Below are 9569 nucleotides of genomic sequence, written 5' to 3'. Positions count from 1 at the left end.
CAGAGCAAAGACAGCCTGGTGGATGAGGCAGGAGGCAGGGGAGGAGGGCAGGAGCCAGGTCTGGGAGGGACTTGTGGGCTACAAGGAAGGCATCTCTGATGGCAGCAGAGGGACGCTGGTGAAAGGCTTAGGCGGGACAGGGAGCCAGCGGGAGCTGCGTTTTTGGAAAGATCCTGCCAGCTGCCCAGGGGAGAAGGGACCAGAAAGGGCCAGGGTGGGAGCAAGGGCAGTGTGGGAGCCGGAGCAGCCCCCAGGGGAGACAGTGGAGGTCTCCCAGGGTGGTGGTGGTGGACCAGAGGCTGGGAGAGGAGCAAGTGGCATCAGAACTAGCACTGAGCAAGACGAGAGCGAGCGTGGGGTCAAGGGTGACTCGCAAGGCAGGGGCATTCCCCAAACAGAGCCCGGCTGGGCTGGGGCCGGGGGTTCGTGCGGTCATTCTGGACCTATTGGCTGGAGGTGTCTAGGATGTCCACATGGACATGGGGATGTCCAGGCTTGAGCACACAGGACAGGCTGTCGGGAGAGAAGAATGGGGCCTCTACTGTAGGATGACCCTCCGGAGGAGGAGTGAACAGGGGGCGGGGCCCAGCCAGCCTGCGGGACACAGCCAGGGAATGCAGTGTCTACGCCATCAGACTCCTGAGAAGCCAGCCAGGACCAGCTGAAGAAGGCGAGCCTGGGGTGCAAGGGACACGGGCGTGGCGTGGGAGCACACACATGGCCACCTCCTGGGGAAGGGACTCTCAATAGATACTCAGCCCTGAGGACACCTCAGTGAGACGGGTGCACTGAGTCGCAAGGGAGCAAGGGGCTAGGGTACCCCCTGGATGCGAGGCCAGCTGGCTCCTGCAACAGGCAGGTCGTGGGCAGCAGGCCTGGTCCCAGAGTCCTTGAAGAGGACAGAGACGGAGAGGGGATGTGAGGGGAACACTGGGAAGCAAATGAAGACACACGGGGCCAGTCCCCGGAGGTGTGCAGGAGTGAAGGGACCCAGGATTCTGGGAGGGAGGCTTGGCCGACTGTGGCCTGCCCGGGGCAGCGGAGGATGCGCCCGGCTGGAGGGAACTGGGGTAAGAGCAGGGAGCACGCAGCCTGCTTCAGTTTGGGCGAGACCCGGCGTGACAATGAGACTTCAAGTGTGACTTGGACAAGGGCAACTGGGCGCTGGAGGGTGGCCACGTCATACTCCGGGCTGCCGGGCCAGGCGGAGTGGAGGTAAGATCTGGGCGAGGTTGAGCTTGAGCCACGCCCCCAAGCATCCCAAGAATGTGTTGGAGTGGCTGCCCCAGGCAGGGCGGAGGGCGGCCACTGTGGGGGAGCAAGGTCGCCCTGCTCTTCTCTGTGGGCAATGAAACGGATCCCCGGGGAACCCTGGGGCCCAGGTGGGACAGGCACAGAGTTGGGGGCAGGGGTCAAGCAGGAGAGGGCTGGCCCCAGAGGGAGGGACATCCCCCCTCCCATTCTCCCCCCCCCCACCTCCCACCCCGCCATGCGCACAGTGATCTCATCAGGAAGGAAGCCTTGGTCTCGTTGAACAAGGAAACAGAGGTACACACCAGGTCAGGGAGCCTTGTAACCACTTATTACTAAGTGATTATCCTTATTAGCAACTTTAAACCGGGGTGCAGAGTTTTGAGCCCTGTGGGTCTGACCGCTCTAGTCCTGTAGGCTGGGGTAGCCACGTGGGTGGGACTGGGACCCCTCCCCCAACATGAAATACCAGACCTGCCTAAACCCCAGGAAGGCTGTTTCTTGCCAGTCCTGGGGAAGGTGGTTGGCAGGGAGAGCTGGACTGCGGGAGATTCAGGAAACAAAGGGGCGTGGCCTCCCGCACTCGGTCCGTGCCCCCTACTGCGCTGTTCTCAGTTCCTGAAGGTTGTGGGCTGAGCAGTTCCTGGCCCCATCGGTCCGACTGTCCCAGGTGAGCCCAGCACTTGGTCAATATTTGCTGGGCCCAGCCGGTGGAGTCAGGCTGTCTGCCTTCGAATCCCAGGCCCGCGCCGCACGAGCCGGGGTGGGGTGGGAGGTGGGCCTTGAGGCTGCCGGGGAGCCCCTCTGCGTCTCGCCTGTGAAATGGGAGCAGTGCCAGCTGCTGCCAGAGTGAGTGTGCCCTGCGCAGCCGCGCGCCGGAGGGCTTTGTGCTTAGTTTAAGGTTTTGCGCTGCCTGCCTGGGAATTCTCAGCCCAGGTTTGAACAAGGAGCCCTGTATTTTCACCTAGCATTGGGCCCCCAAATTACGCAGCCGCTTCTGAAAGAGAGTAATCATATTACCTACCTCAGAGGGTTGTTGCAAGGACTAAATGAAATTCTCTGCCTAAAGTGCTTAGCACATAACCAGTGCACAATAAATGGGAACAAACGCCTACTGTCATCGGCTGTTAGATGGCGCCCGGTGCCCACGTGTGACACATGAAGTGACCGCAGGAGTGGGAGCCTAGGAGCGTCTGGAAGCCAAGGTGCTAGGCTGATGGGAGAGACGGGGGTGGGCGGGTTAGGAGGGGCGCCCCCGGTTGTGCAGTAGTCTCTTCCGCAGTCGGTGATCGGCGCTGTGGTCCAGACCCGGCCGCCACGCCCCCAAAAAGTCCACCTGGTGATAGCGAGGTCTTGGGTCCAGTCTTTATTGTGGGGGCGTGGCCTCGGCCCCCAAAATACAGTCCATCTCTAGCTTTGGCGGGGGTCACCTGCCTCAGTGGTCCACGGTCGCGACCACCTCGCCCCAGGCCTGGGGGGGTGGGTGCCGAGCACGGCCTCGCGCGCATGCGCCGACGGCCCTCAGAGGAAGGGGTTGGTGCCCGCCTGCGGGGGCAGGTGCAGCGGCCCGGCTGAGCCGGACGTGGGCAGCAGCGGCTGCGGCAGGCTCGCGGGCGGCGGCGCGAAGGCACCGGCCTGCGGAAAGACGCTGGCGGAGGCGGGGAGGGTCGCGGCGACCGGCACGCTGCTGAGCGGGAGGGGCAGCGAGGCACTGTAGGTCATGGAGCCCAGCGCCGCCCCGACGGGCCCGCCCAGCGCCGGCGAGCCGGCGCGCATCTGGTTCAGGGTCGGCCTGCCCTGCTCGCCCGCGCCGAACGGGTTGGTGGGGGATGGGGCGCTGAGACCTGCGGAAAGAGAGTGGGTCAGGGACTTGGTAGGCAGGGGAAGGGGAGACAGCAGCAAGATCGGGGTGGAGGGTGTGGGATGCTTAGGGCAGGGGGTGGGTTCTGCTGAGAGGGGCGGGGAGAGAGTGGGGGTCCCCAGGGTTGAAGGAGCAGGAGCTGAGCTACCTGTCAGGAAAGGGTTCCGGGTCTTTGCAGCCAGGGGCGCCTTGACCAGCGAGTCCAGGTTGACCAAGGATGAGGCTGAGGGGCCCAGGAAGGACTCCGGAGTGCGGCAGGCGCGGGCCTCCTTGCCGGGTTGGCTCAGCGCGTCTCCCAGGATGCCCAGGTCAAAGGCATCCGGCTCCTTCGTGCCGTTTTGTTTGGAACTTGGGCTGGGCTCTCCAAACAGGTCCAACTCTGGAGCAGAAACAAGAGGTCAGTGGCGGCCCTAGGGATGGGTCACCGTGTGGGAGGAGCAGAGAGAGGACAGAGAGCAGAGACGGCCTCCCAGCATCCCCGCCTCCTGCTCACCCACAGGGCTGCCTGGCTTCCCAGGGGCCAAGGCCTGCGCCTCCTTGGTCTCTGCCGATTCTGGAGCATTGGCAAACAGGTCCAAGGTCGAAGTACTACCTAGAGCTCACAGAGGAGGAAGAGGGAGAGGAGATGTGTGGCCACCAGGGCAGGCACGGGACAGCCCTTGCCAGGGTACCAGGACAGACCCACTGGCCCTTGGCTGTGGAGGGAGGGGCACCCAGAAGCCCTGCATGGCCCCTCCCCCAGCCCCTGGCCCTCCACCTACCAGGTGTGTCTGAGGTCTCCACCGGGGCCCCCCAGGGGTCTGCCCCCGTGCTGGGGAGCTTGTGGTAGGGGGAGTTGGGTGCCCAGGGGTCTGTGGCGGGGGGTCCAGTAGGCAGCACTGGGGTCCTGCCCCAGGGCTCAGAGGAGGAGAGTGTGGGAAGCAAGTCCCAGGGCTGGCTCCGGGACAGGACATTTCCCGAGGGAACGGGAGACCAGGGGTCTGCAGAGGGCCCCCAGGAGGAGCCGCTGGGCTCTGCGCTTGGCCTGAGACCTGCAATGAGAACACAGCAGACGTGAACCCCAGGCCCACCTACCCCTCCTCCGGGCCTCTTCCCAGTTCCCCAGTTGGGACGCTGAGCCCCTCTGAAGCGTGATCCTGGGAGCTGGACCCCAGGCCTGGGCACCTCTGGCCGCCTTCTCCCAGGGCCAGGCCGCATCGGAGAGGACAAACAGAGGGGACTTGCTGAGTTTCCAGCGAGAGGGGGCCGTTCAGGTCCCCAGTCCTCACCGCGGAAGCCACCGGGGCTCAGGGAGGTGAGCGACTTGCCCAGTGGCCCTCGGCTGTAGGGGAGGGGCTGCCAGCAAGGGTCTGGGGAGGAGCAGGGGGCTCTCTCTGGCAGCCCTGCATGCCCACCTGGGATGTCCCATGGGTCAGCAGAGCAGTGTGTGGAGGGCGGGGCCGGGGCAGGTACGAAGACATCGGCCAAGTCCAGGATGGAGGACTGTGGAGGGGAGAGGCAGCCGTGGCTCAGAAGTGGGCGGGGCTGGCAGGAAGGGCAGTCCCTGGCCTGACTCCAGCTCTCTCCCTCCTGTATTCATTCCACAAACACCCTTAACGATCCCTCACCTTTGTACACTGCTTGCCAGTTTATAAATACCTCCTTATCTGTTCAGTGTCTGATTCTCCACCTTGAGAGCTAGACAAGGAAAGGTGATGTGCCCATTTTACAGGTGAGGCAGCTGAGGCCCAGAGAGAGGCAGAGCTGGGGTAGAACCCAGGGAGCAGAAGCAGGCAGAGATAGTTTACATGGAGGGTCCCTCTCTGGGTCAGTGTCTGAGAAAACATGGCCATGGGTAGACGGGGACAGAGACATCCCAGGGGGAGGCAAGGTGAGAGCGCGTGTCTGAGCCCAGGAGGCTGTCGGCACTGTGTGCCCGAGCCCTCCCCTCGTCTGGCTCCACGGTTGACACAAGATGCCGGGGCATCAGAACTGGAGCTCTCCAAGGAGCCTGCTGACACTGGAGGGAACTGGCCAGGGCAGTGGCAGGCCTCAGGTCCTCCAGGTCCTCAGATGCCGGCGCAGGACTCTCCCACCCCATTGTGCTGCTGGCCGGAACCCGAGGCTGATAGGCACCCCTACCTCCATTTTCATTTCATGGCCGCTTAGCACGTGCGATAGGCCACACACAGCTGCTAACTGTGCCCCACACCCCAGCCTGCCCCTTACCTGGCTGGTTTTCAGCTTCTCCTCCTCCTTTCTGTCTTCTCTCTCCGGCTCTTGGTCTGGCCGGCGGCAGGAGGCGGCCCCTGCACCATTGGCCGTGGGGGAGTCATCTCCTCGCCAGGACCTCACCTCCTGCAGAAGGCACAGAAGGAGGGGGTGTGTGAGCAGCCCAGGCCACACAGGAGGGGGCACCTGAGGCTGAGTCAGGAGAGTGCAGGGCGGGAGGCGGCTGAGGTTAAGAGCGGCAGGATCACCGGGGCAGGGGGGCAGCGTGAGGAGCCTGTTAGTGGCCTCGTAGCACCTCCACCAGCAGCAAGGCCTCCACCAGCCGCAGCAGCACCTGTAGCCAGGGGGGCCTCAGCCCACTCACTACCTTCTCGTGCTCCTGCCGGCTCAGGCGCAGAGCCAGCTGTAGCTGCAGGTCCTCGTCCCTGAGGGAGGCTGGGGGTACTGGCTGTGAGGGAGGAAGAGAGGGGTGAACTTGGCCCCGTGCTCCCCCCACCCCGGGCCAGTCCTGGCTGAGTAACGGGGCGGAGGGCCAGGAGTGGGGGTGGGTCTGAACTGCAGGGTCAAGGCCGGGAAGGTAGCCCGTTCTCTCCTGGATGCCCCGATGGCTTCCCGGGCCTCACTGTGTGCGGCCCAGCTGCTTCCTGCCCAGTCTTCCTGGATCCAAAGACGCATGGCAGAGGAGACGGCCTCAGGGGTACTGTCCCTGTCCCTGCAAAGGGACAGTTGGTGGGGAGCAGCATAGCCCAGGTCTCCTGGGAATGCATCTGTTGGCACCCTCACCTTCTACCGCCACCACTAGGAGGAGAGGGGGAGGGTCCCTTAGAACCACCCGAAACCCCCAGCCACACCTCTGGAGGCCCAGACAGACAGGACTGGAGGTGAGGAGGCAGCCTCTGCCAGGGTCAAGTCCAGGGATACAGATGGGCCCTGTGCTGTCCTTGGAGGGCAGGAGTGGGCCCAGGCTAGGGAGCCCAAGTGAAGGCTATGGGGTTCCGAGGCTCCTCTGCCCAGGTCCGCCCAGCGCAGCCTCGACGTGGGACCTCACCTTGTCAGCCTCCTCTCGGCTCATGGCCAGGGCCAGCTGCAGCTGCAGCTCTTCCTCTCCTGATGTCTGAGGCCGGGCCTGCTCCAGGTCGGACGTGTAGCGGGGGGGCGAGGAGGAGGCTGCAACAATGGTGGTGGTTTCTGCGACCATGCCGGTGCCCAGGGCTCTCACTCCCCTCCACCTGCCAGGAAGCTGAGGCCCAAAGGACACGGAGGGAGAGGGGACATTTGGCAGTTGGGGCCCCCGGAAGGCCAGACAGTTGCTGGGCACTTTGCATGGGTTCTACCTTCCACGCCCCAGCAGGTGCACACACAGCTCAGGATTGGAGGGGGTAGTTTGGCCCTGCCAGGATCTTGAACCCAGGTCCCTTGGCTCCAACTCTTGGATGCTTCCAGGCAGACCCTATGCTGCTTGTGGCCAAGGGGGAATGGGAGGCCGGGAGGTTTCAATGCAACAAGGTCACAGCATTAGAGCCGCAGCAAACCGCCAAGAGCATTCGGAGGACTCCTTGGGGAACCTTCTGCCGAGGGGGGAGGGGAGAGTCGGGAACTGGCCAGCAGTCACCTGTTTTCAAGGGCAGTGCCCTCTGGTGCAGAGGGAGAGAGGTGAATGCCTGGTGTCTGGCTGCAGTGTCACAGGCGTCCCTGGGCCTGGCCTTGCTTAATTTTCAGTTCGCACAATGGAGTAGGTAGGGTTATCTCCATTTTACAGATGAGCACGGAGGTCTGGAGACCTGGTTGCCGGGGTCACACAGCTTGGAGAAGGCTACTCAACCCCAAAGCCTATGCTTCTGCACCTTGCCACCCTATCAGACAACTAATTGACGGTCATCAGTAGAACACGATATGTCGATCACCTGCGTGTGCACTGCCTCGCAGTACCGTTCCTTCTCTCACTGACTGCTGTTCCTACCATGGCTCAGGCCTACAGAGGTAGGATTCGAACTCAGACCCCGGCCCTGGCCCAGCCACAGCCCCCAGGGGCCCACTCACAGTTGTAGGAGGATGGGGAACCACGGGAGCGCCCGTAGTCCTCGCCATGGCGGCGGCCGAAGCCCAGCTGCCCACTGCCGATGCCCGTGCCCTCCAGCGCCATGCGCTCCTTGGTCTTGAGGGCGTGGCTGCGCTCCTGCCGCAGGCGCTCCTCGTCCTTGAGCAGGGCCATCACCTGCTTGACCTTCTCGCGCACGTTGACGCCCTGGTCCTTGCCGTCGCGGTCGATGTACTGGAAGTCCTTGAGCGTCTGGATGGTGTAGAGGTTCTCCCGGCACTGGTGGGCCACCCGCTCGGAGCCCGTCTTGAGCAAGTAGTCCAGCAAGGTCAGCGCCTTGTACACGTGCCGCCAGTTCTTGCCGCTGTCATTGAGCCGTCGCCACAGCATGCCCATGACCTCGGCGAAGGCCACCGTGTTGAAGGTCAGGTCGGCGATCTCGGACATGAGTGAGCTGGGCGGGCCCCAGGGGTCATTGCTGGTGGCCTCGCGCACTTTGATCTCTGCCTCCGAGTAATTGTGCACGATGTTCTTCACCTGGCGCCGGAGTGCAGAGGTCGTCATGGCCGAGCACTTGGAGGTGGCCGGCCCCCGCCCCCGCCGGAGGTGGAGGGCCGCAGAGGGCCGCCGTCTCGAGGTCACGGTCTCCGAGGGCAGACCACGGAACTCTCAGCAGGGTGGCTGTGTCCTTGGGGTCCACATGGGGCTGAGGAAGAGAGGACTGGAACTCAGGGGCTGTGGGCCGCAACCCGACTGGACGAGGTCTGGCCGGTTGTCCCTGCTGCCAGTAGCAGCCTGCAGGGGCCACTTCTGGCTTTGCACTCATCCATCGGCACAATCCCGCTGTGGGGACGCCATTATCATTATTACCATTCACAGATGGGGAAAGTGAAGCTGGGGAAGTATCAGACCTGCCCACGATGGCAGAGCCTCACACACACGGGGGGGCCTGGAAGACCCCAGGCTGCCCCCTCCCCTGGAGATGCCGGGGTGCCCAGGAATGCTCCCCTGGCCCCCCTTCTCCCCCGCCAGGGGATGGCGTAGGCTCTGTCCTTTCTGGCTTCTCTGGCCACCCTCCTCGCTGGTGCGTGTTAACTTCTGTTGTTTGGTTCCTTCAACACCTACTTCCTGGAGGCCCTTTCCAAGCCAGGTACTGTGCTGTCCTGGTCCACCCTCAGTCAGGTGAAGGGGTGCAGAAGAGCACAGTCCATGTGGATATGAGGCGAGAGGAATCGGGAGACTTCCCAGAGGAGGTGCCTGAGCTGAGATCTGAGACCAAAGGTAAGGGAGAGGAGGGATGAACCGGGCAGGGCAGAAGGCAGCTCAGAGGCGATGCTGGGAGCCGGGCCAAAGGGCAAGCATAAGGAGCACTGGGGGCAGACCACCTCTCTCAGAGACCCGTGTCTGGCAGATACGCAAGAGCGCAGAGCCCTTGGAGTGTAGGTGACAGAGCTGGCACTGACCCCTAGGTCTCCAAAACTTATCAGAGTCGTCCAGTTTGGTGAATAATTCATCGGATGGATTTACCGTCTCAGCCGGAATGGAAGCTCCCTGCAGCAGGACTCGCAAACCCCCACAGCCCATGGCACACATGGCACACATGGCACACCTCCGACGGCCGTCTCCCTCCCAGCAGCCTCAGGACCAGACCCCAGAGTAAGCTACCCCCCAACCCCGCCCCAGGCCCTTGCAGAAACTGAAAGAGGAACCCCTGCTGCTGCCATTGCCGAATCAGGAGCACAGGTGTGCACACACGCACTCAGCCTGGCCCGGGTGGGGGGGCTGCTTCTCCCCATGCCTCTGAGACTGCACCTCTCAGCCCCGCCCACCCTCCCAGCCTGGCTGGGCCTCAGCTGATATGGAGGCTGCTAGAAGTGGCAATCAGGAAGGGGCCGACCTGCTCCCCCACTCAACTCTACCCTCCTTCCACTCCAGCCCTGCCGACCCCTGGCTCCTGCCCCACAGGCTGTGTGTGTGTGTTGAGGGGCTGTCTGAGAGGGCACAGGCCCCAGGAGGAAGTGCAGTGTCCCTACCTGCTGTCAGTCTGCGCGTCCAGCCGGCCAGTGGCTGGCCTTCCGTGGGGATGCCACAGCCACACTTGTTTAACTCCTGCCCGCCCCCTCGCCCGTGACTCAGACCTGCCTTCAGCTCCGCGGCCAGCGACCAGCGGGCAGGTGGCAGTCAAGACAGGGGAAATAATTGCGCACT

General features: G+C 63.5%; 1 protein-coding gene across 3 annotated transcripts; it reads right to left on the bottom strand.

The window, feature by feature from the left end:
- Positions 1 to 2602: 2602 nt before the first annotated feature.
- EPN3 (epsin 3) lies at positions 2603 to 9529 on the bottom strand. Of its 3 annotated transcripts, XM_051825549.2 has the most exons (10): positions 9395 to 9529; positions 7364 to 8067; positions 6372 to 6490; positions 5691 to 5771; positions 5321 to 5449; positions 4507 to 4594; positions 3874 to 4143; positions 3606 to 3710; positions 3261 to 3491; positions 2603 to 3095 (listed from the first exon to the last, which is right to left on the bottom strand). In XM_051825549.2, exons 2-10 carry the CDS (start codon positions 7923 to 7925, stop codon positions 2773 to 2775), a joined length of 1908 nt encoding a protein of 635 aa, XP_051681509.2. In that variant the 5' UTR covers positions 7926 to 8067; positions 9395 to 9529; the 3' UTR covers positions 2603 to 2772. The 3 variants fall into 3 exon arrangements, with proteins under 3 accessions (XP_051681509.2, XP_069916129.1, XP_051681511.2); XM_070060028.1 differs by lacking the exon at positions 9395 to 9529 and having other exon boundaries at positions 3606 to 3704; positions 7364 to 7925; XM_051825551.2 differs by lacking the exons at positions 5691 to 5771; positions 9395 to 9529 and having other exon boundaries at positions 7364 to 7925.
- Between the last annotated feature and the right edge of the window lie 40 nt (positions 9530 to 9569).

This window comes from Oryctolagus cuniculus, chromosome 17, assembly GCF_964237555.1.
Source record: "Oryctolagus cuniculus chromosome 17, mOryCun1.1, whole genome shotgun sequence".
In the NCBI taxonomy this organism is placed as follows: Eukaryota; Metazoa; Chordata; class Mammalia; order Lagomorpha; family Leporidae; genus Oryctolagus; species Oryctolagus cuniculus.
This window is presented reverse-complemented; position numbering and strand designations above follow the sequence as displayed.

Excerpts from the sequence above, each read along its gene's own strand:
- EPN3 (XM_051825549.2), bottom strand. The coding sequence starts at position 7,925 with ATGACGACCTCTGCACTCCGGCGCCAGGTGAAGAACATCGTGCACAAT. Across the intron at positions 3,492-3,605 it reads GAAGCCAGGCAGCCCTGTGG|AGTTGGACCTGTTTGGAGAG; the intron begins GTGAGCAGGAGG and ends TTTCTGCTCCAG. Across the intron at positions 3,096-3,260 it reads CCGGAACCCTTTCCTGACAG|GTCTCAGCGCCCCATCCCCC; the intron begins GTAGCTCAGCTC and ends CTCTTTCCGCAG.